General features: G+C 37.2%; 1 protein-coding gene across 1 annotated transcript in view; it reads left to right on the top strand.

The window, feature by feature from the left end:
• USP47 (ubiquitin specific peptidase 47) overlaps positions 1–26,228 on the top strand; it is a 100,188-nt gene that overhangs the window by 23,715 nt on the left and 50,245 nt on the right. Inside the window, exons 4-13 of the mRNA XM_065402484.1 lie at positions 714–827; positions 2,820–2,958; positions 4,774–4,870; positions 8,155–8,300; positions 9,481–9,560; positions 10,478–10,627; positions 17,551–17,646; positions 17,737–17,889; positions 19,718–19,885; positions 25,700–25,831. Of these exons, the coding sequence (XP_065258556.1) occupies positions 714–827; positions 2,820–2,958; positions 4,774–4,870; positions 8,155–8,300; positions 9,481–9,560; positions 10,478–10,627; positions 17,551–17,646; positions 17,737–17,889; positions 19,718–19,885; positions 25,700–25,831 (1,275 nt within the window). The remainder of the gene's footprint in view (positions 1–713; positions 828–2,819; positions 2,959–4,773; positions 4,871–8,154; positions 8,301–9,480; positions 9,561–10,477; positions 10,628–17,550; positions 17,647–17,736; positions 17,890–19,717; positions 19,886–25,699; positions 25,832–26,228) is intronic.

Raw genomic sequence — 26,228 nt, 5'->3', positions numbered from 1 at the left:
TTGTAATCAAACACAACCAAGCAAGTTAATGATGTTACTAGACTTAAATCTGAATTTCTTTTTGTTTTTGTTGTTTTAGTTTAGACTATTTTGTACTGTCAGGTGTATTCTAGAAGGAACAATTACTGAACAACTAATTGACAAGTTCTTAATATGATCATTCATATAAATCCCACACTGGCACTCGTTCTCCATATGTTTTTTTTTAATAAAAGAAACATCAACAACTAAATCAAGAGGTAGCTCGGGGAAGGGATAGCTCAGTGGTTTGAGCATTGGCCTGCTAAACCCAGGGTTGTGAGTTTAATTCTTGAGGGGGCTATTTAGGGATCTGGGGCAAAAATCTGTCTGGGGATTGGTCCTGCTTTGAGCGGGGGGTTGGACTAGATGACCTCCTGAGGTCCCTTCCAACCCTGATATTCTATGATTCTGTGACTATTGGTTCAGCTCCTGAATAAACTGACCAATTTGCAAATAAATCTTCATCAAAATATTTAATAAATGATTTATTCACTGGTTTCTTTTGGGGGTAGTTCTTTCTGAACTCCTAAGTTTATACTAAAAGCTGCTTATTTCGTAGATGGCAAGGCTATTTTCTTTTTCACTGTAGTATGATAAGTTATTTGAAGCAATATATTTAGAAGAAAACTTACTGAACTGGTTCAGAAAATCTTTGATTACATATAAATGTGTCTGATGTTTTATTCTTACAGACTCCTTTGGATCAAACCAGCGATAAATCTATTCTTGATGCTGGTTTTGAGGTAGGGAAGAAAAATTTTCTACATTTGACAGATAAAGATGGTGAACAGCCTCATTTAATGTCGGTAAGCCAAAATTGATATATTCACCACATTTATATTCCTTTCAAGCTTTACCAGAGAGAAAATGTGTCTATGCCTTATTCTTGTGACAAGATTACATTGTTCTTTTTCTAGCCCTATTTGTCATACTGTCTCTCAAAAAAACTGTCAGTGCATCTCAATTACATGTATTACCTGTTTGTGTCCCTGAAGTAAAAATACCAGTGATAAAAAATAGTCTGTTATTTTCTGTTACTGCTTGATAATACTTGCCAAATTATGTTCAATATTATATAATCAGCTAAACTTTGATTATATAAAGACCGGTTTTAACAGTATGGACTTAATAGTATCCCAGCCGAGTGTAAGATAATTCTGCATACTACATAGGATCTTTAGCAGCAAAGGTGTAGCTACAGCTTCAGTTTTCTAGGCTTGCATTTTTATTTATTTTGTAAAAAACAGATTAAACACAATAAAGGTTGTTACAATCAATTGTGGACTGCCACAAAAATGTTTGAAAGTTCCTGCTGAGTGAATTTTAGAATCCAAGGAAGTGAAAATAGTAATGGTTTATGTGAGCCAGGCATTGGGTAGGCTAGCTACATAAAAGATTTAGTATGCTGCTCTGTCAGCGTTTCCTTATCCTGACCTGCTGAGGCTTTCTTGAGCAGATTGTCTTTTGTGCCAGATTGGTTTTACAGTATGAGGGTCTTATCCTGAACATATTTTCAAACTCCCTTTTTTGTGACCAAAGTCAGAATTTGAATCCAGACTGGACAGTTTTTGTTTTGGAGGAAAATGGGATGGCGGAGTGTCCAACAAATTGCTGCTGGCTCTTAAAAATTGTTTTTGTGTTTTAAGTGTACATGTGCCCAAAACATTGGATTGCTGCATTTAAAAAACAGGAATAAAAATTGTATGAAGACTTATTAAAATAAAGGGTTGCCAACAGCTACATATAATAACTTCCAGTGATTTTGAGTTTCTTAACAGTTAAACCACAGAAATGAAATGTGACTTAAATCATCGCCATACAGGCAGTTAAGAGCTCTTACTGGAATTGTCATCCTTATTCTACCTTGAGCCTAGGTTATGACGGGGATCTCTGAATAGGGAGAACTGGTAGCAAACACCTATATTTAAGTTGCCCGACGCTGTCTACTATAGAAGATTCTTGCAGACTTCTTTTTTCAGAAGCTCTGATGTCTCTGTTTCCAACTAGCTTTTGAAATTCAGCAAGGGGAAAGACCTCTGGCTAGGGACTTGTTTCACATAAAATTTTGTTTTGTTTTTGTTGAGACAAACTGTTAAAAATAACTATTTCCCTACTGTCATTTGTGTTCATCAGGAAAATTTCTGGCAGTATGTTAGAATAAAAAAACTTTACTCTGGGGGCTCCACACATGGAATAGGAGCCAGTCTCAAAGCTCCCATGGTAGAATTGTTTGGTGCGGTACTACAGGTTCAGGGTTCAAACCTTACTGATGATGTATAATAGGGGGATTGTTACAGTTGTGCATAATAGAATTTGTTTTAGTTCTTTCCTAAAAAAACCAAAATAACAAAATCCACATATCTAACCCTGGCAATTGCATACAAAAATGTAGTAACACTTTTTGTTTGCAAAACTACTTTAGTTGGCAAAATCAAACACTTGAATGTTAGGAAATGCCTGATTTACGATTGCCTGTGCAACCTTAATTTTTTCCCCCTCATATGTGTATGCATTACAATAATATTTAACTGCAGAGTCATATACTGTTGTTTCCACAGGACACTTGCTTCAGTAAGTGCACAGGATAGACTCACAAGGGGGCAGAAATAAGGTTACAAGGGCAACTGTAAATCAGGCATTTCATAAACTTTGAGTGTTTGACTTTACAACCTAATCTTTTAACATGGGTTCTTTTGTGTGAGAGAGATATTGGTTGAGTTTTAACTTCTTCTTTTGTAAAAGTTAGTTGGGTTAAGTAAATTGATTTTTACGTAAAAATCAATGTATTCATATTTTAGGAGGAATCGGGTACAACAGATGATGGTAATCAAGAGAGGTTTATAGGCCCTCTACCAAGAGAAGGCTCTGTTGGTTGTACCAATGATTATGTCTGTCAAAACTACTCATACTCTTCTATCCTGAGTAAATCAGAGACAGGTATGGTATTTTGTAACACTTTGTTTTAACCTGTTTAATAAAGCAACACTAAGTGTTAATTATTTTAAAATAATATTAAAATTCTTCTTAAGTAAGCAGGATCTTAATTTATTTTGAAGAGGAAAGAGCCACTTATTTTAAATCCATTAAAATATTAGAATATTTTTTTATCTACTGTTGATAGTTCTTACCAGATCTGTCTTTGGGAAAGGGAGAAAAGTATCCCCTTCTTGGTCTATAATACGATTGCAATGTGTGTGAAGAAATGTTCCTTCAAAAGCAGGGGTTTTTTTGTGGGTGGTTAGGGAGAGAATTGCTTGGTGCCAGTGTGCTTTTAAAGTTTTAATCCACAACTGCGGTTGAATTTCTTGTTATTCCCAACACTCCACCTTCCCTAGACCCCAATTTATAATTTGGTTTTGACAGTACTGTTTGTGGGATTACAGTACATCTGTTCCCTCTTTTTCATGCATTTGTGTGTTCAGCTGGTAGTGTAAATCATGCCGTAAATGCAAATGGTAATCATATGTTGTCCTTTTATAGGCTATATTTGAAACTTTTCTTGACTTGTGACTTCACTGAGATTAGTGGTATGATATGGCTGCAGTAAACAGATCTTCTTTTCTCATTAGTAGTTGGAATTTAGGACTATTATTGACCTCTGGTGTTGAATACCGCAACACTGATAGGATGTAAACATTCACGTTATGGCAGTCCTGCTGGTCCAGGGTTTTGGGGTTTTTTTTTTGTTTTTTTTATGTGGGGGCAAGAAATTGTGCTAACTGATGTCAAATGTTTTTATCCAAATACAGTTGTGGGAGATAAATAATCTACAGTAAGAGAACAAATACAATATAATGCATATATCCCAATTTTGAACTCTTTTCACAAAAACTCCTGTTCATTGCAAAGGGTGGCTGCCTTTTGTATTATGAAAAGGGAACTGTACCCAAGTATTCCTTTTCACTTAAAGCTGCAGAATACAGAATTTAATGTCATAAAAGCAAATGTCCAAATTCATTTCTGTGTCACTGTATGCAGCAATATATTGAATTTTTACTTTGTCCCATATATGCTACATGGTTTGGAGAGAACTGGCCTTAATGCCACTTCAGATAGTTTCACTCCCCATCTCCCTTTAAACTAATTAAACTTGTTACTGAATTTAGTAGTAGTTTGTAGCTATTTTTATGGTGGGGGGGCAGGAGGGGGCGAGTAACTTTTTAACATCTTAGAGAGAGAGAGAGACAATAAAGGCTATTGATTTGTTATTAATCAGCACAAAGTGCTTTACAGATGATGGCTTAGGGAGTGATTACAACAGTTAAAGTTGCTATTTTGCTTTTAATTACACCAAACTGTGGATTTTTTTTAGTCTCAAGTGTAAATTACCTTCTTGATGTAAATCATTAAAAAAAAAAAAAATTAGGTTATAGCTTCACTTGTGCCCATGTTAGTAGTACCTAATAAACTTTGAACATTTAGTTTAATATTAATGAATTATCTTTTACAATATCATTAAAATATACTCATGTGGTTCAAGGAAATTTTGAGAAGTTGAATGCCAAATGACTTTTTAAACTGTACATCTTTAATGCTGTCCCAGTTTGAGCAATAATTAGCACATCAATTCATGTAATGTCTTCACTTTTTTATAGTGAAAAATGTGTTGTTTTAATGACATACCTGCATGTGATGGTGTTAATGTTGCTTCTATAATCATTCTTTCTTGTGAGTTACATATTAGTTTTCTTCTGTCAGGTGTGGAAACTACTTTGTGTTTCCAACTCAAACTCTTATTTGTATATTTTTTAGGCTATGTGGGATTAGTAAATCAAGCAATGACTTGCTATTTGAACAGCCTATTGCAAACACTTTTCATGACTCCTGAATTTAGAAATGCATTATACAAGTAAGTATTTGTTTTATATAAACAAGATTGTATCATTAATATTGACATCTTAGAAAACTAATGTAATAGACTTCTATCCTGCCACAGATATGCAGGCATGGCATGTGAATTTCTTTCATGTTACCTCTCCTGTTTGGAAATGCAAATGCATCTAAACTGCAGTGGCAGTTTTGGTTGTGCAGGGAGTGCAGTTGTTTCCAAGGTGGGTAGACATAAGGAACAGGGGTTGTAAGGAAAACAAGGAAGGAACTTGCCTCAAGAACAAATTTCTTCTCTCCTTTTCCTTTTTATATTCTAGATCAGGTTCAGTTACCTGGCTACCTAGAGTTTTAACCATGAACGGAACCTACAGCTGTTCTCTGTTCACACTTGTTGTAATCTCCCCAGGCACGTAAAGCCAACAACACATTTTGTTAAGTTACATCTACAATCACCTTATTTCCAAATAAAACCCCTTGCTCTTTTAAGTAGTGACTTTTGTGCCCAGGAGGAAGCTTTCTTGGCAACTGGCCTATAACTGTGGAATGTGGCTCAAGAAGAAATCAGAGTGACCAAGAACCTCTACATCTTCAAGTCAAAATAAAATAGAAAGTCTTCAGCTTCCCTCCAATAACTTGAGCAAAATCACATTTAAGAATACCCCAATCAGCCCAAGAAGCCCTAAAGTCACTTTAAAATTCTGAGGAAATGAGAGCAACACAGGGATCTTCTTGTGTCACTTTAATTAATTTGTAAAGTGTTTGGATACCATGACGATGGCTGCAGTATAAGATCCTATATAGATAATGCTTAAACATTTTTGCCATTAAATGACACTTAAGATGTTTCTTTGTGGTGGGTAATTTTGATGTAAGCATCCATCTGTGACACAGTAAAATGTGTTTTATGATCATGCTTTTTCCCATTAAACTGAATGAATGGTTTCTTTGTATGGGATTGTTTGATCTCCCCTGGCATATTATGTACCACAAGGTGAGCCGTGGGCTAGGATGGTTCTCTGCTGTGGTTAATGGACATCAATGGTACAATACAATTTCCCCAAATGTAGATGGAAAAACCTGTTAGATAACAATAGTAGGTCTTGTCTAAAGGTCTAGTACACCTATATCCAAATCAGGCATGCCTAAGTCTAATGTCTAGTTTTTCCTGTAGGGTAGATGAGTCCTAAGCATAAAAGTACATAGAATTGAGATGATAAAGTTGTCATTCATCTGCTCTTTGCAAAATGGGTTTTTTAGCTTTCTTCTAATCCTGTATATCTATCTTCATTTATATTGAAATCTATTTAAAACATTTAAATTACCAATATTTGATAACATCCAAATGTCTAATAGGGAATGTTAAGATCTTTTAAAAAGAATTTATAAATGTACAATCATTACATTCATAATACAGGCTTTTTAAAAAATGGCCTGAGTACCATAAATGTTAAATCCACACTTTATTTGGCTTGACAGTTTCAAAAACTGAAACACTTGTATGTTGTTTAAAAAGAATAAATATGTAAAAGATGGACTAGTGCATGGCCCTTGAGCATTTCAGATCGAAAGTAACTGTTTTGCAGCCATATTTAGTTTAGTATTAAAAAGCAATCATGATAGTGTTGTCACAGAGGACAGATTATTAAGCAAATGTGCAAAAGTTGTGTAAAGCAGAGATATGCACATTATAGTTTGAGTATATGCTATATCTGATGTGCTTTGCAAGTTTAAACTAAGATAGAACTACAGCTTTTGACCTATGAATACCCAGGTGCATTGCTTACAAACTGTGTGGCAAAGATTGCCAACAAAGTTGACACATCCAAAGAACACAGAATCATAGAAATGTGGGGCTGGAAAGTCATCAAGGTCCATTCCACTCTCCAACCCCCCTTTCTCCCCCAAATCTCTTGAGGTCATCAATCCATCCCCCTGTGCTGAGGCAGGACTAAGTATACCTAGACCAGGGGTAGGCAACCTATGGCACACGTGCCGAAGGCGGCACGCAGGCTGATTTTCAGTGGCACTCACACTGCCCGGGTCCTGGCCACCGGTCCGGGGGACTCTGCATTTTAATTTAATTTTAAATGAAGCTTCTTAAACATTTTAAAAACCTTATTTACTTTGCATACAACAATAGTTTAGTTATATATTATAGACTTATAGAAAGAGATCTTCTAAAAACGTTAAAATGTATTACTGGCATGCAAAACCTTAAATCAGAGTGAATAAATGAAGACTCGGCACACCACTTCTGAAAGGTTGCCGACCCCTGACCTAGACCATCCCTGATGGTGTTTGTCTAACCAGTTCTTAAAACCCTCTGCAGACATTGATTTCACAACCTCCTTTAGTAACCCGTTTAAGTACTTAACTATCCTTATAGTTGGAAAATTTGTCTAGTATCTAACATAAATCTTTCTTGCTGCAAATTAGGCCTATAACTTCCTGTCCTACCTTCAGTCGACACTGAGAACAAACAATCTACATCCTCTTTATTACAGCTCTTAACATATCCTTTTCTGCGCTACTGCTGCCCAACCAGCTATTCTCCATTTTGTATTTGTGCATTTGCTTTTTCCTTCCTGAGTGTATTGCACTTGTCTTTAATGAATTTTATCGTGTAGATTTTAGGTCAGTTCTCCAATTAATCAAGGTCATTTTGAATTCTAATCCTGTCCTCCAGCATGCTTGCAACACCTCCCAACTTGGTGTTATCTGCAGATTTTATAAGCATACTCATCACTCTAATGTCCAAGTGAATAGTTATGGACCCTTGCAGGACCCACTAGATATATCCTCCTAGTCTGACAGCAAACCATTGATAACTACTCCTTGAGTATGTTTTTTTCAGTCAATTGTGCACCCACTTTATAATTTCCTTTAGACCACATTTTCCTGGTTTGCTTTCAAGAAGGTCATGTGGGACTGTCAAAAACTTTACTAAAATGAAGATCAATCATATCTACTACTTCCCCCTATCCACTAGGCCAGTAACCCTGTCAAAGGAGGAAATTAGGTGGTTTTTGCATGATTTGTTCTTGAAAGTGTTGCTTGTGTCCATAATAGCAGCAGTTAAATCAGAGATTCTGAAATGATTGACATCTTTTATTTTGGTACAGTTGCTGAGAGTGGTTTATGAAACCTGGAGAAAAATTTGATTTTCATTAAGCAAACAGAACATCAGTTAACTCCTACAATTTAGTAGACATTTAAGGACAAGATAATTTCTCCTAACTTAAATGCTATTTTGTGAAATGAATTGCGTTAGAAGTATTACTCAAATATTTTATTTGTTAATAGATGGGAATTTGAAGAATCTGAAGAAGAGGCAGTGATGAGCATCCCTTACCAGCTTCAAAGACTGTTTGTTTTATTGCAGACCAGCAAAAAGAGAGCAATTGAAACAACAGATGTTACACGGAGCTTTGGATGGGATAGTAGTGAGGGTAATATTTGATGTTGGATTTTATTATGTGGAAAATTTAGAATAATTGTAATAGCTGTTGTTGTTTTCTGGCTAGTGCTCATTCAAAGGACACTCATAAGGGCACTAAACTGATATTGGTGGTGTAAAAAGACCTCTGTTCATACAATTTTAAAGAAGAACCTAAAACTAAGTTCCAATAAAGTAGTTTAAATGGACACTTCATTTCTAAAACTGCTTTTTGTTTTGTAGTGTGAGGCCAATGAATGAAAATTCATCTTAGATTTCTTGAATTTTTATGGTCAGAGTCCACAGAGTGAATTCAAACTTTTAAATAAGTATTTGAGATCATTGGAAAGATAATGTTACAGTTTTGCTTAGAAGCTTCACATTTTTCATGTAGAGTTTTAAGATTGATTTCCCCCAAATTATTTTTAAATTGTTTTTTTCACGCAGCTAGAAATTAAGTATATATTTCTGGCAAAAATCTTTAAATTGGAATTAAAGTTGTAAATATCAGTTATTTAAAGGAAATCCCCTTTTAAAAGATAATGTAGCTGTCTCAGAAAACAAAAATCAGCCTAGAAATGCAAAGGTTACACTTAAACAGAAAATAATACAGAAAATTCCAAACACATTAAATTTGGGGACGCACAGTTGGTCACTTGGACAATGTAATTCTGCCCTATGCCCTGATGATCTTCTGCACTTTGCACGTGTCCCGCCATGATATGAGATGAGACTTTACTTGCCTTAAACTTTCTGGGGAAAAACCTAGGTGGATTTGTTTTAGTTTTGGGGAAGTGTGGGTGAGGTGTGTCAGGTTTATAATGGAAGACGAATTCTATCTTAAACTGTAACTATGCAGACAAGCACCTCCATATTGTTTACATGTATATTCATACTTGTATGAACATATGCTCAAAACTTGTCCTAATATATATACATGTACATTTAGACAAGATGTATGCTAACTTTCTTCATTTTATGATTTTAGAATAACTTAAGCCCTACAGGGAAAGTTTTTACAGTAAATCATATCTTGGGCATAGAACTTTGACAGTACCCTCAAAACTAAATGATTTATTTTAAACAATATATATAATCTATAATTGTGCTATAGAAAATATTAGAAGGGTGTGAATGATTTTTTTTTTTTTTTCTTGTTTTCACTGAATGAGATTAATTTTACTTTATACCAGCATGGCAGCAGCATGATGTACAGGAGCTTTGTAGAGTCATGTTTGATGCTTTGGAACAGAAGTGGAAGCAAACAGAGCAGGTAATATACCATAAAACTTCATCTTTCAGGGAAAGAATGTTGGAGGAATGTTGTTTAACTCTGTCTTCTAAATGTAGTCATGTGGTAATTGTTTTGCAAGACGATTGAAAATCTGCCACTGTCTTTTGTCTGAGGCAGTGGTTGACTTACTGCATGCTTGAGTGTGATTTATTTTTTGAGATTGGTTTACAGATTTTATTCTTTTAATTAAAGTTGTGTGTGTAAAGGTCTAAGTCCTGGTCACAGTGAGCTGGATCCTCAGTTTTGATGTGCACTGCAGAAGGCCAGCTTAACTGACCAATTGAGGGTTTTCCCACTATGGAAGAAATTCCTAGGTACCCTTTAGCCAGCATAGATGGCTCTATGCAGCTTCCCTTTCCCTGCCCTAGATAAAACAGGCATGGCCATGGCCAGAGCATTGCTGCATACTATGGATATGCAGATGGTGTACTCGCCCCTTCGGGGTAATCATTAGTGGGGAGTTGCAGATGATTCCTTTGTAGTACCTTCCCCTGACCGGCCACCAGCATTTTTTGAACACAGATGAGGACTGAAATAATATAATTGTGATTAAGTAATAAGAAACAACATTATGTTTACTTTAGAGCACTGCTTTATATGTAGAAAGCAGGAACCACCGTGATGATAAAACTGTTCTCTAAAATAAACATAAGGTAGAAAACAGGAACCATCAGGACATTTTATTGCCCAGTAGCATGTGCTCTGAAGTGTGCATTTGTGATTATGAAATATATATTAAACATATGAAAAATATACAACTATGATCTCTCCCTCTTCAATTAAGTGTAAGGAAAAAGGGATGTCAGTGTAAAACTAAAGAAAAGGAATACTTTGTTTTAACCTTTTTTAGATGTTGTTTCAAACTATGCCAAAATAAATCTCTCCATTTGTTTTAGGCTGATCTCATAAATCAACTGTATCAAGGCAAACTGAAGGACTATGTAAGATGTCTAGAATGTGGCTATGAGGGCTGGAGAATTGACACTTACCTGGATATTCCATTGGTCATCAGACCTTATGGCTCCAACCAGGCATTTGCTAGCGTGGTGTGTACTCTTATGCTGACAGCTAGTACATCCATACACACATAGAATACATAATGCGACAGTGGTATAATTTCTTACATGGTAAGTATCATCCTAGATACTCCATCTTGGGGTGTTCGTCTTTGTGCAGTGAACCAGCTAGCAAGTTCTAGAAGATTTTTTTTAACCCTTCAATGAGTCCTACTGGTGCATGTATAAGGGGAGGGGAAATGCAAATATTCTGCCTTGAGGTTACAATAATTTATTATTTTCTTTCTGATAGAATTTTCAGTATTTCACCTAGGTATCTCTTGTGAAAACACTGATGTTCTTTTGATTGACTGGTGTGTTTTTTTTATTAGCACTTCTATTAGCTTTTGTTAGCACTGTTGGAAGGTTTAGTGAAAGAACAGGACAGCTACCTACTGAAATTTGGTTACTAGTTTAATCTCTGTGTTGGTTTTTATAATTTAAGAGTTTAAAAATAACACGTCCCTTATTCATTTGGCAAGCATTCTGTAATTCTAATGATAAAAATTCCATTATGCCTCTATTTTCTTTATTAATACTTTTGCACTGGCATTAGTGATATTGGCAAAAGTATAAAATGTAGGGAATAACGTTTAATCACCTGCTTTCCACAAGAAAAGTAATTTGCATAATGTTTCATACCACTGTTGTGATTTTAAAAATAAATACTTGATGGAATTATTAAAAATGGGCGATAAGTCAAAGAATTTTTATCCCAGAAATATTAAATATTTAAAAGCAATGCAAATATTAGGGTTATAAATTGCTTTATATTTATTTTATTACATTTATTTTTAAATGTTAATGTTCTCGCTTGTATTTAATGAGTTGGCACTGTTGTAAAACGTTAACATAATTCTTTCAATTTCTTAACAAAAGAACTGCTATCTCCAGGTTCGCTACCAGTATAGCTTCAGTTACAAAGGGCACTTAATATTTTAAAGCTTTGGATGCCAATCTTCAGGGTAATAACAAGGATTAGAGACATTCATCATATAACTTTAAAAATAGGATGGGAGTAAAGAAAATTTTCTGAGTGCCTCTCAACATTTTTCCAAATTTTGTGGAACTTCTTACACCTAACTGGAGGTGCATTTGAAACTGCAGTTTTAAGATGTTGCAGACATTGGTGTGTTAAATGGCTTTCTCTTGCATTGTTTTTTAAACTGTATTTCAGGAAATTTTCAATAATACAACAAACAAGGAATTTTGTCTTTTTTGCATTTTTATTGATACAGTGAATAGAGACTTTATATATAGACTTTCTATATAGAATATATATATAATACACAATTTTTAATAATTCCATTAATCACTGACTCTTCTTTTGAGTGGCGTCCTTAAGTCTCAAATTATTTAGTTGGGGATTGGTCCTGCTTTGAGCAGGGGGTTGGACTAGATGACCTCCTGAGGTCCCTTCCAACCCTGATATTTTATGATTCTATGATATTCTAGAATTATTTTCTTTGATAGGGAAGAAGTCTGCTACAGAATATTATGGAAAATTAAAATATTTGTGTGTCTTTATATATAAAAACAAATATACAGGAAGCTTCAACACTTAAGTACTTAATGATAAATATTCAGATTAGTTTAAATTACAGTTGATATTTCACAGCATTTGCTAAATATCAGTATCAATTAGGCGATGAAACAAACTAGTTTAAAGCTTTTGTGTTGAGTTAGTTACATGGTTGCAGTTTGTGTTTACGCTCCATTTATTTGAGCTATTTTATAATTATGCGTACTTTGACTATGCAGTTGATTCTCCTCCCTTTATTTGTCTTGTCTGTAGCAGATGTTGTTTTAGCTTTGTAGTCTTCAACAGTGGGGAGATATGGAGGATACTGGCTTTTGGAGAAGGGAAAAATCGCCTGTTTCTAAATGGAATTCTCTGAAGGTAGTATCCTCCATTGATCCACAGATGATGATGGTTCAGTAGGTTTAGGTAAAAAGGCAATGAGAGAGAGAGAGATACAAAAAGGTTCACACATGCGCTAATAGGGCTTGTGGAAGGGAATGTAAAACTTTTTAGACCTTGCTAGTCAGCTCCTGAGGGAACTTGCAGCAGGCGACACTACCCAAGATAGGGGATCTAAGGAGGATACTACCTTCAAAGAACTCTAGTTAGAGGTAAGTGATTTTCCATTACTTTTGAAAGAGAGATAATGGATGTACAAGATATAAGTAAGGTTATTATATAGTATGTCAAATAAAGTTTATTATGCCACTGTTTGCTATAGTATACTACATAAAAAGTTTAAATATGAAATTTTGTGTGTGAAATTTTTGTGAAACAGAATATTGGAGAACTTCCAAGAGTTATGAATAATTACACTTCCTTTTTGCCTTCTTTTCTAATCAAAATAGAACTTAAAACTATTCTAAATTTTCTGTCTTCAATTTGATATTGTCCTTAAGGTTTGCAGTTTGAAGAAACCTTATTTACTTTTCTGGTTTATTTTTTTCTTTCTTTGGTTCATTTCATGTAGTATAGCTTTACATTATTAATGCATGTCCAGGGGACTAGGGCTTTGCTAGCATACACTCCAAGGCCATCTAAATCAATTTAATAACTTTGCTTTGTTCAAGGGCTTAATTTTAGAAAAAGCATATACATATAATTTATAAAGAATTTACATAGATCTGAGACCTCCGTAACTAGTTGTGTTGCGATATAGGCCTGATGGTTATCTGACTTGTGATTTAGATCCTGAAAAAAATTATAGACAGACAATGGAAAACATAAAGTCGCCTATATTAGAATATTCAAGTTTAGAAGTATATTTTCTGTTGATGCAAATGGCTATATGGACAACAGCATTAGACAGTGAAATTATCTGGCTATCAATAGAACAGTATAGAGCTGTGTTCTCAACCTGGGGGTCGCAGGATGGGTTTAGCAGGGCTGGCGTTAAAGGCTAGGAAGCAAGGCAGTTGCCTGGGGCCCCACACCACAGGGGTCCCCTGCAAAGCTAATTTACATGTTTCAGCCTTGAAGCCTCCCGCTTAAGATAGGGGGTCAGAATTTTTTGTAGTGTGTGTGTGTGTGTGTGTGTCATAATTGTTTTAAGTCCAAAGGGGGTTGCCAGTACAAAAAGGTTGAGAAACACTGGTATAGAGGAGCCAAAAGAAGATTTGGTATTGAGGCTGAACTATTGTCTCAGCCCTAGAGGTGGCACACTAGGAGTAGGGCATTAGATAAAGATTCTCCATACTGCTTTCCCAGCAGACCTAGTCTTGAGAGGTATTGAGCATCCTTTGATTTTAGTGGGAGTTGTAGGAGTTGAGCGCTTTTGGATCTTGACTCCTCTTTAGAGACTGCAAACAAGGATCTTGTGATGTCAGCATCTGTCTAAAGAAGATGTATTCAGCCCATCATCTCATTTTATATAAGCATAAACAGCTATCCAGTTTTAATGACATTGCCATTACTGACCTGGCTTGATAAAAGAATAAGTATCCCATTACCCATCCTCTGAGCTTTCCAGTTTGCTTTCCATTATATCTTTAGGTTAGCAAACTCTTGTTTTTTTTAGTTGCTTGTGTAATTTGGGACATTAATTAGTCACATGGACTTTTTATTGATTTTTAGATTAATGAAATCATACCTATATACACTGACTGGCTTTCCCCTCAGATTTATATTTGTAGCTCATTTAACTGTTTATAAAAATTCTACTTCTCATATTCATAGAGCTAAACAAATATTTACAGTAATCTCAAATCAGTGGCTATCAGATGTAGTAGATATACCATAATGACATTTTGTGAAAAATGGAAGCTTATTTCAAAGTGCCTTTCTGTCTCAGGCAATGATGAGATTGGACTATTTTTATTACAATATGTTAATGTGTAAAGTACTATGATATTCAGCACCATAAAAGAACAAATAGTGATAGCTTGGGATAAAATAGACTACTTGAAAACTTTAAAATATTTTGGTTTTCTTGTTATATTAACTTATGGTGTGTGTGGTATCAATTTTTTTAATGTTTAAAATGTAATAGCTACCAGGTTAGATAATATTTCCTCGTGGATAAATTGTCTTGCTCTAAAAGTACAGTTACTGAAAGTAGGGGTCCTATGATGCCACTCACGGAGTGAACCACACAGAAACAACGTTATACCAATAGTTAATTTTGTTGAGTTAGTGATTTATAACCGAATAAGAGAGGAGACTGGTCAATACAATAATAACTGGAGTAGAGAAGATTTTATACTAATCATCAGAGGTAACTGATATAAAGACTACGCAGTGGAAAATTGGAGGAGAGATGGAAAATTTAGTATATTATACACACAGTACATCAACAGTGCTTACATATATGATACAAGTTGGAAACCTGATATATATATAATAATAGTGAAGGTTTTTAAATAATTCCAGTAAACCATAGGTCAAAGTGCATCTCACTATCTATTCCTGTGGTAAGCAATGAAATCATTAACAAGAATACATTACTGTTCATGATATTTCATTCAACTTTTGGAGGTCCATAGGAGCATTACCTGTTTTCTCCATAACACAAATATATTCTAGTATGGTTCCTTGTTGACTTGCACATCGTACCGAGTCTATGTAAACTTTACATAACCACTTATGTTCATCATTCACACGTCATTCGTTTGTTGAGGAATGAATTGCAACATTTTTCTTTTATATTGTGAATATATTTTTATAGAGACTGTTGCTTGTTTCCTATGTAACAAACAGCAATTATTGGAATAAAATAATTAGTACCAGAGAAAGATTTGTAGTAGCTTATGGAGAGATTTGGTAAGATTCCTGGCTTACATTTATTCCATAAGCAGTACCTCCATAGGCCATGTTTTTGTTGTCTTCTAAGTTTGGTATTCGACATGCTGGCTGTTGACTTGTTTTGCTTTCATTTAATTTGTTCTGAATTGTTAAATTGTTAGCCAGTCCAAAAACCCCACTGTCAAAACACAGCAATCCCTTTTTAAATGAAGACTTACAATTTATTTACCACCTACTGATTTTTATCTGCTATATTTTTAATATAACTTCCTGCATTTAGTAAATAATCTCCCAATCTGTTAACATTTTGCCTTTAGATTAAAGGCACTCTGCAGTATTTAGGAAGTAAATATATAGAGAGTTTACTTTAGGATCACTAAAAAGTTTTGACATGTTTAAAGAGCCTTCCTGCTTCAGAGTTGTGATTATCTTTTAGGGTTGTTAAGAAGTGATTTATTTTTTTCCTTTTTCTATTTGTGTACAAAAATAGTGAAGGATGGTGATAACTAACTTTCTCTGTGCAATCTCTCTGTGAAATTTGGCACATTTCTCATTGGTGAGACATTGTGGTCTGGAGAACAGTCCTTTTGTAAAGAGTCTCTCATCTCTTACAATAATAACAAAACTTTTGTTCATATGGAAAAAGCAGGGCTATAAAACCTTTTGTTTTGTTATTTGTTCTTAGTGCTTCCCTGAGTTCTCAGAAAAGAAATGGAGGGAGAAGGGATGAATTGGAGGCTTTTTGAAGACCTTCCCATATCCTTGACCTCTTCCCAAAATGGGATCCATCAAACAACATGATTTAGATAGTAGTCTTATAAGCTCTGTACCAGCCATTTTGCAATTGGTGAGTCTATTCTGCCCAACTAAGCCCCCTCTTATTTATTCGGACTTCAGGGAACAACTATGTTCCATCATGAGACAATGATTTTCAAAGCATCATTATGATTTTTATTTGATCCTCTTCTCTTTAAAGTAAGCACCATCAGCATGCCAATGGTATTTCTGTTTTAGATTGCAGAGATATCTGCAGGTGAGCAGATAACTCCGGAGTATCATCTGTAGTTCATAAACCCAGTCTCTCAGCTTTCACGCTAACTGGGTAAAGGTTTTAACCATTAGTAACTCTGGATAAGATTCTTCATTGAACTGCTTTAAAATTAATTGATTTTTTTTTTTTTTTTAAAGCAGATTTTGTTCTCACAGATTTCGTTACTGGTATGCACAATTTATACCCTCTATAACACTTGTTGAAAAGAGGAGAAAAATTATTAGCTAATTATGTTTTAACTTCCCGGCTATACTGAGAAGCTAGATGGAAATCACTATAACTCTTATTTAAAGGAGGATTAGAAATATTTCCCTTGTAGCTATTGGAGGTGACTCATGACTATTTTTGGTTTACAACCACATATGGTTTGTGCTAATAAGTAGACTGTATCCCTGGAAGATGACAATTGTGTTTCTCATTGCACTGGGAGTAGAGATTCAATATTTGTTTTAGATGGGAGAAAAAATGACTGACTTATTCTAAAGCAGCATTAGCATCCCCTGGCAGATTGAGAGACAGCCACCTACAAAACAGACATTGAGGAACTAAATAATTGCTCTCTTTCTTCTGTTTGTGCTTGGAATAATGTGACATGTGATGGGAGAAAGTATTGTCCCTGAAGGGAGAAAGCCATTTGTAAATTGTGGGATAAGGACGTGGGGCTGATGGCTAACTAAAGCAAAGTAAGGAATAAGATCAATTATGCAACAGCTGATTGAACAGAAGTGACTACAGGTGATGTGCAAGATAACAGGGATATATTTCATTTTAGATTGTGTGCAAAACCAGGACATGATGGACCCATCAAATGGCTGAATGAAATATAATTAATAGTAATGTATTGTCGTTCATGATTTGACTGCTTACCGTGGGGCAGGGCAGAAAGGTTGGTTTCACTTGATGTTTTCCTGATCTTTGTTTCTATGGGTTTTTTGTATCATCCTTCTAGACTTCTGTAATTCAAATTGCTTTTGAATTTGTGAATACTTCATATTGCAACCATTGTATTCTGTATTTGCAATCTAAGCATAAATATAATGTTCTAAATCACGTACATAAAAGTAAACATTCTTAAAAAGCAGGTAACATCTTTTTTATTAGGAAGAAGCGTTGCATGCGTTCATTCAGCCTGAGATCCTTGATGGCCCTAATCAATATTTCTGCGAACGCTGCAAGAAGAAATGTGATGCAAGGAAGGTAAATACATACCATTTGGGTAACATTACATTGGTTAGTGTTTATCTATGTAACATAATTTTGCCCATTGGATATTGTGTTTTTGTTTAGGGCTTGCGGTTTCTGCATTTTCCATATCTGCTGACTTTACAGTTGAAGAGGTTTGACTTTGATTACACCACTATGCACAGGATTAAACTTAATGATCGCATGACTTTTCCTGAAGAGCTAGACATGAGCACATTCATTGATGTTGAAGATGAGGTAAAGACCAGTGTATAGTCTTTCTGAGAACAATCTTTCTCTAGCATCTCTTAAAATCTAGTGTCACTAGGGCAGTGGTTTTCAACCTGTGGTTCGTGGACCCCTGGGCGTCCGCAGACTATGTCTAAGATTTCCAGAGGGGTCCGCACTTCCATTCAAAAACTTGTAGGGGGTCTACAAATGAAAAAAGGTTAAAAACCATTGCATTAGGGAAAACATCATGGCCAATATTTTGAAAACACATGCCTGTTAGGGTTCCTAAATTCTTATTAAGGCATCAGAAAAAGTTTCCTGATTTTCAAAAGTTCTGAATACCAACAGTTCACCTTGACTTCAGTTGAAATTACTGAGTGCTCAACACTTTTGAAAATCAGACCCCTTTTTTAGATACCTTAATCAGGATTTAGGAACAACTTTGGGCACTTAGTGTCAAAAATCTCATCCCATATTTCTTTTTCTGTGAAGGTTTGGAGTTAAAATTAATTTACAAGAGGGGGCTTCTGACAGTGCTCTATACTGTTATGTAAGGTGCCTGGGTTTAATTTCCAGTGCTGGTATATTTCTTCCTCCATCTTGTTAGAAGCTGAGAACAGTGAACTGACACTGAGTATAATTCATTTTCTGGAAAGTGAATGGTGCATTTCTAAACAGTAAGAATTTGATTTGGTGGTTATGAAAGCTGCCTCCTCCTCCTCCTTACCTAGAAAGATGGTGGCTTTGATACATGGCCTTTGGGCTGGGAGAAATGTACAGCAAAGGGCCTCTTCGGAGGCACTTTCATGGGCATGTGAGTACTATATATCTTAGATATTTCTCAGAATATCTGTTCTCTTCTCACTTCTTCACCCATATTTTTACAGAGTAAGCTGGATATAAAGTGCTTAAAGTTAACTTTAAAAGAGGACAGAATTGAAATCTGTTTCATTGCACCCACTGTGAAGGACACCCAGGCTTAATTTTCACTAGTAAAAAGGGTAAAATGTTGCATATTGAAATCTTGAAATGCAAAACTAATGTGTCTAAGCTTAAGGATTGCTTTGTGAGAACAGTGACTTTGAGATCAAAAGACTGTTGCTGTCAGCTGGTTTAGGATTAGTAGGCATGCTTCACTGGAAAAACAAGCAAGACAAACTTTCCATTTATGTATTTTTAATTTTGTTTTAAGTATTACAGAACTCTCAAGAACCTACATACTGCATCTATACGACTTCTGTTCAAGAAAAAGTAGCTCCATGGACATAATCCTAAAATAGACGTGTCGGGGATATCTAGCTAATTTTAATTTTAATATCAAAAGACAAATACATTTTGGGAGACTTTTCTCCTGGAATCCATTGGAACGTTGTTGGTACCCTACATCTACATACACCTCTACCTCTATATAACGCTGTCCTTGGGAGCCAAAAAATCTTACCACGTTATAGGTGAAACCGCGTTATATCGAACTTGCTTTGATCTGCCGGAGTGTGCAGCCCCGCCCCCCCGGAGCACTGCTTTATCGCATTATATCTGAATTCGTGTTATATCGGGTCGCGTTATATCGAGGTAGAGGTGTAACTTAGTTAGCAGTCAGAAGATTCATAAAATGTTACGTTTGTTTCAGTCTTCAAAACTTAACATCTTCCTCAGATTTACCATATGCAAAATATAGATAATACTGTACCCTATTTCACAGAGGATTATTTGTAAAACGCTTTGAAATTTGCAGGTGGAAGGCAGTATAGAATTGCACAGTATTTATTTTGATAATTCATTGTCTCTTGTTACATGTATGTGTACTATCATTTTTATCTACTTTATAAACTAACATTTATGGTTTATTTTTAAGAAGTCTCCCCAAACTGAGAGTTGCACTGATAGTGGAGCAGAGAATGAAGGCAGCTGTCACAGTGATCAGATGAGCAATGATTTTTCTAATGATGATGGTGTTGATGAAGGAATCTGCCTTGAAAGCAATAGTGGTGCTGAAAGGATTTCAAAAGTTGGCATTGAAAAGGTACTTTAAAAACAAAACATATGGGTACAACTTTAGTATGTTGTCCAGATAAATGGTGTTTTTTAAAAAAGTCATATTTCTTTGCTCTTGTTCTAATATTTAAGCCTGCAGTGTTGCAAAGAACACAAAAGGCTTGGGGAATTTCCCCATTCTGAGGGAATACTCACCTGGCCAGATCCTATGGATTTCCTGCTTTGTTCTGGCAGAAAGCAAAATAGAAGATAGTTATTATTTCTGGGCAGCACTTCCATGATGAGGTAGACTGTCAAATCCCTTGACACTATGCAAATATCTTGCAATTTAACAGAAAGGGCTAGAGAGTTTTGCTCAGTCTGTGGCAGGTTCCACTCTGTGCAAGTCAGCACCTTCAGACTTTTGGAGCATAAAATGATTATAGCTATTTTGTTCTGTCTCATATATTTCAGCATAAAATATGTTGTTGTATCCTGGGAGAATAAATTCATGAAGAGGCTGTCTTCTACCTGTAGCATATAGGAGCTTGGAAACCGCCACATATATGAATGCCTAAAATGGCTGACTAGTTTTCACCTGACTGCAAGCATGTTTCTCATGGAGGCTTGTTTTTATAAAGTATCATTAAGACAAAGAGCTACTAAAATACTGGTTTTCCCCAAGCTTGCCCCTTGTTCACAGCACTATCTTGCGGAGCTACATGGACTCTTATATCTAGCGAAGTACCATTAATATTGAGTTTGTCTGGAAGGGAATCTGAGATCCTTTGTCTGGTATCAAAAACATAATAGTGGAAAACGCTGGCCTTCTTTTGAAATGTTTTGTGATCCATTAGGACGTTCGACCAAGACAGAGTGTGGAGGGTCAACATGTCTGTGAATTAATAGCTTTATTATCACTTTCTTTAATCGCTGACATGAATTTGAGAAAATGGAGATCTTGTGTGAAACTAGCTAAGACGGGTGAGTCAGGCCATTAAGGGCTTGATCTTATCAGGAGCTTCCATGCCTCCTGGGAGATATTGAGTGCCTTCCAGGATGCACAATCAGAGTGTAAGTTTGCTCATTTGTCTGCATGCAGCTACACGTACTTTGCGCACATGCCATGTGACGTATGTATGAAACTTGGACTTAGGTGGACTTGACCTAATTATAGGCCTTCAGTTTTGTCACTTGCATCTTGAATTGTGCCCAGAACCAACTAATAAGCCAGTACAAGTGTTAATGTGCTCCTAGCAAACCACCTCACTCTGTCTAGGTACTACATCGCTGGAGTAGGCAGGATGCTTCAGTTACTTTATTAAAAAATATAAAGGTAGCACTAAATGATCCAATTAAAGATTGGAGCCTTTATGCCTAGGGACTTTACATAAACGTAATAAATTCTAAAGAGCTCGCAGTATTAGAATGTGATAGCAGCTGGATCAATGGGAAATGGGAAGAACAAGACAAGTAAAATTATAACTTTTGTATAATGAGCGGTAGTTACACTACACTAGCTAATAGTCTAGCTGCTTTATTAGCTAGTAGTCTAGCTGTTCTCTAATGTTTTTGTAGTTATCCAAGCAGAGGTGAATTTAAAGAGGTGTTTGAATGAGGGTAATGTTGTGGCTTTACATATTTTTATGAGCTCTTCCTACCCATTTTGGGGGTGGGGGTTGAAGCAAGAATGTGCTTGAGAGAAAAATTCAGCTAATGGACAAGGAAGACTGATGTATCTGGCAGAGCAGAGATAAAGACAAGTAGCATGTATTTCATGTAGTGAAAGAGGAGGGATTTGAAGAAGGTTTTCATGTCATAGCAACAAGTCAAGATGATTATCTTAGCAGCAGAGTTTTGAATAGACTTGAGGGAGGCAAGATTGCATTTGTCAAAGCCAAGTTGTAGTAGTCAAGATATGAGATGGTTAGGGCTAGAATTTATTGAAGGCCATCCCATGATGGGTACATTATGGTAGGTAGTGTGTTGTTGACGCAGACTTTGGTGACGCAGACATTGACATTGACATCTAAAAGGAAAAGTCAGTCTTTTGGTCAGCCATAATTGAAAGAGAGCATTATGGGCCACCACTACAATCTGTTTTTCTAGAAGTACTACAGTACCACCATGAGGTTGCAAACCTTACTCGGGGAAAGGTGACAAATGAAGATGAAAGTTCAACTCCCCTTCATTCTTGTAGGTGAAACCCTGACCCACAAGTACACCTCTACCTCGATATAACGCTGTCCTTGGGAGCCAAAAAATCTTATCGCGTTATAGGTGAAACCGCGTTATATCGAACTTGGTTTGATCCGCTGGAGTGCGCAGCCCTTCCCCCCCCCCCCCCCCCCACCCGGAGCGCTGCTTTACCGCGTTGTATCCGTTTTCGTGTTATATCAGGGTAGAGGTGTATTAGATATCTCTATCTTGTCTGAGTAGTCCAAGAGATTTCACCATACAGAAAAAATGGAAAAGATAGCTTTTTTGTCTTAAATAAATTTTTATTGCTGTATGATTGCTTAACTTTTTTCTTTTATCAGGCTCACAAATTTGGGATCAAAGTCCTGTTTTTTTGAGTTGCTAAGAGTTGAAAAGCTTGAGGAAAATACAGTAATAATACAGATCTCTGAAAACAGCTATCCATTTCTTGGCCCGCAGGAATGACCATGTAGAAAAGAAGAGGGTATTAGAAGCATTTAATATGCTATTGAATATCTTGAATTAGTGATCACAAAATACATTTTACAATGGCAACTCATTCCATGATAGCAGTGCCCCCTTTCTGTTGTTCAGTGATTACCAAGGACTCTAAGATGGAAAACTTAATTGCCTTTTACTGGTACAAGTCTTCTCTGAAATCTTTGGAAAAGTTGTTACTAATACTTACTTGTAGGATAGGCTTCCCTGACCTTATTCAGTGAACTAATCTGAAACATGGCTTGTAATGTTACCTCTAATTTTTTTATAGCAATGTGTGGAATGAATTTTGTTATGTGCACCAATATGAAGGTGATGTGTGGTGGGGGTGGGGCCGAGGGGTTCGGAGTATGGGAGGGGTCTCAGGGCTGGTGCAGAGGGTTGGAGGGCGGGGGGGGGCGGGGGAGGGCTCTGGCTGGCCATGCAGAGTCTGGAGTGGAGCTGGGGATGAGGGGTTTGGGGTGCAGGCTGCCCCAGGGCTGCGGCCAGAGGACTCTTTCCCCCCCCCCCAGCCCTCTCCCTGCTGGCAGCAGCCCTGAGGCTGGGCCCAGAGGGACCCTCCCCAGCCCTCTCTCGGCTGGCAGCGGGGCTGGTGCTGAAGCGCCTCTCCCCTTTGGCAGTAGCCCTCGGGCTGGGGCCAAGGCCCGCGGCAGCCCTGCACGCCCCAACTTGCTCCCCTCTCCACCCCTTCCTCTCTCCAGGTCCCTGTGGCAGTGCACCTGCGCGGCCCTTTATAGCCTGCTGCGCGGCTGTGCATCTTAGAGGGAATTTAGATGGCCTGTAGCTTGTATCTGTCCAGACCCATTAGGAAGCCGTGGATTGGTTGGAACTGAACCTTTATAAACCCTTTAAAGAGTGTTTGTTTTTAATAGTGTAATATCTACATTCTGGCCCTATAATAAATTAGACATTGGAGTTCTAGTGTTCAAGCTCAGTCTTGGGAATCCTGTAAATCTCTGTTGAGAAATAGGAGCTTGTTAACAGTCACTTGATTAGAGCAGGGAGTGAAAGTCAGAATACCCATAATCTAATCCTAGATTTGACAATGACTCTGCATTTTGACCAAGTAATTTAATCTTTCTGTGCCTCTGTGTTCCCATATGTAAAATGGAGAGGTTTACCCTACCTCAGCAGGAAGTTGGGGATTAATACATTCATGTTTGTGAAAAGAAAAGCCTTGAATGGAAAATGCTACATAAATTCTTTCCACTTCAGACACTTGAGCCTTCGGACTAATGACAAAGTTAAATCAGATACTTTTGTTTCTGGTTCTGTAGAGGTCCCCACTCTTTTCCCCCCATGCCCCAGTCCAAATTTTAGACCACAGAATTACGTTTTAAAGATACAAAAAAAAAAAAAAAAAAAGGAAACTACTTTTTGGCCTTCATTACACATTGGTTGAAAGTGTACAGAGAAGAATGGTAGTGTAATGGTCTCATCCTCAATACTTTAATCCCGGCTCTGACATAGTTCGTGACTGTGAAACAAATAGGTACGGTGACTTGCCTAATTTCCCCATGTGTAAAATGTGGATATTAACTACCTGACATAAGAAAATTGTTTTGAACAGTAATGCCTCACAAGTGTATTATGAGAATTAAAGTTTGTAAATTATATTGAAGATAAGTGCCTTGTCTATGCTAAATATTAGAGAGATGGCAATTGCTTCCATAGTTAAGGTGAAATAAGCCTGCACAGTTAAAGGCCTGGTCCACACTAACCCCCCACTTCGGACTAAGGTACGCAAATTCAGCTACGTTAATAACGTAGCTGAATTCAAAGTACCTTAGTCCGAACTTACCGCGGGTCCAGACGCGGCAGGCAGGCTCCCCCGTCGATGCCGCATACTCCTCTCGCCGAGCTGGAGTACCGGCGTCGACGGCGAGCACACAGATGTTTGTGGAGTTTATAAATTTAATTTGAGCTTAACTTCCTGGGTTGGCACTATTCACGTTTTTTAAACTGTACCGTATTATCAGGGCCGGCTCTAGGCACCAGCAAAACAAGCTGGTGCTTGGGGCGGCACATTTTTAGGGGTGGCATGGCCGGCGCCAGAATGCCACCCCTGCCACCCCTAAAAATGTGCCCCGGCTGCCCTAGCTCACCTCCGCTGATGCCTGCTTGCGCGCCACGGTGCGCGAAATAGCTGATTCGCGCGCCGCTGCTCTCCCTCCCTCCCAGGCTCTCAAGCCTGGGAGGGAGGGGGAGATCCCGAGCGGCTGCGGCGCGCGAAACAGCTGATTCGCACGCCGCTGCTCACCCTCCCTCCCTCCCAGGTTTGAGAGCCTGGGAGGGAGGGGGAGACTCTGAGCGGCCGTGGCGCGCGTGCCGCTTCTCCCCCTCCCTCCCTCCCTCCCTCCTAGGCTTGAGAGCCTGGGGGGAGGAGGCAGGGCTGGGGATTTGGGGAAGGGGCGGAGTTGAGGCGGGGCCGGGGGTGGGGTAAGAAAAAAACGGGGGGGGGGGGGACAGCCAAAATTGTTTTTGCTTGGGACGGCAAAAATCCTAGAGCCGGCCCTGCGTATTATTATTTATTTCTTTGAGTTAGTGAAACTTTCCCATCCTTAACATCAGATAGTTTTTTGTCTGAAAATTATTTTTATTAATTTTTAATGCCAGGTTCATACTCTACAGCAGGCTTTCTCTGTTTTCTTTGGATAAGGAGAATATTGTAAGTAAGGTGGGGATAACATTTAATATTTTATATCTACATTCATATTTGGCATCTGTATAAGAAGGAAGGGTGGTCTTGTGGTTTTAAGGCAGTTGACTGGGACTCCGACTGGCTCTGTGACCTTGGACAAGTCACTCATCTTTCAGTTCCTCTCTTCCACATTAGTAAAATGAAGATAATACTTCCTTTGTCTTACCTGTTTTTTAGATAGTGGCTCTTTGAGGGTGGGGACTGTCTCTTTCTATGCGTTTTTTACAGCGCCTAGCACAATGGGGCTCTGATCTTGGGTGGGGCTTCTGGGTGCTACTGTAATTCTACTACTAATAATGCAGAATAGTACTTGTAGAGAGCTCTATGCACAATTGCTTCATTGTTATTTTTCATGTAACTATACACAATTGAGAAACGTTTTTTAAATAACACAGGTGCAGTTTGTCAGAATGAGGTATTACAAGTTCTCTGTTCCTTACTTGGATTTTTTTTTCTCTTCCCTAGAATTCTTTACTGTATGAACTCTTTTCTGTAATGGTCCATTCAGGAAGTGCTGCTGGTGGCCATTACTATGCCTGCATCAAATCTTTTAATGATGAGCAGTGGTATAGTTTCAATGATCAACACGTCAGCAAGGTAAAGTAATATTTGCTGCTTTGTTTCCCCCATAAATGAAACAATGAACTTGTATTATTGTTCATGACTCTCACTTGTAGTATTTGAAGTAACATGCATATTTTTGAAGTTACAGTGCACAGACTTTGAATTTAGTTTATATCACTTTTTCAGCTCATCTAGTCTCAACTTGTTCATGTATATATAATTCATTACTTAATTTGAATGTTAAGTGCTTTTGCGAAATCTTTTCATATGAAGAATGTTACATGTGATTCTTTTTTATTTTAATTTTTCATATATTAAGTCGTCTCATATTTCCAGCCACCATCAGTGCAGACTGCATGATTTAGCCTGTCTGGATCTGTGAGGACCTAAGATATTTCTTTTTGAGGGAAGAATGCCTTCAGAATGTGGT

Source organism: Emys orbicularis, chromosome 4 (genome assembly GCF_028017835.1).
Source record: "Emys orbicularis isolate rEmyOrb1 chromosome 4, rEmyOrb1.hap1, whole genome shotgun sequence".
Classification (NCBI taxonomy): domain Eukaryota; kingdom Metazoa; phylum Chordata; order Testudines; family Emydidae; genus Emys; species Emys orbicularis.
Note: the sequence above shows the minus strand (reverse complement) of the source record. Positions and strands in the feature narration are given on the sequence as shown.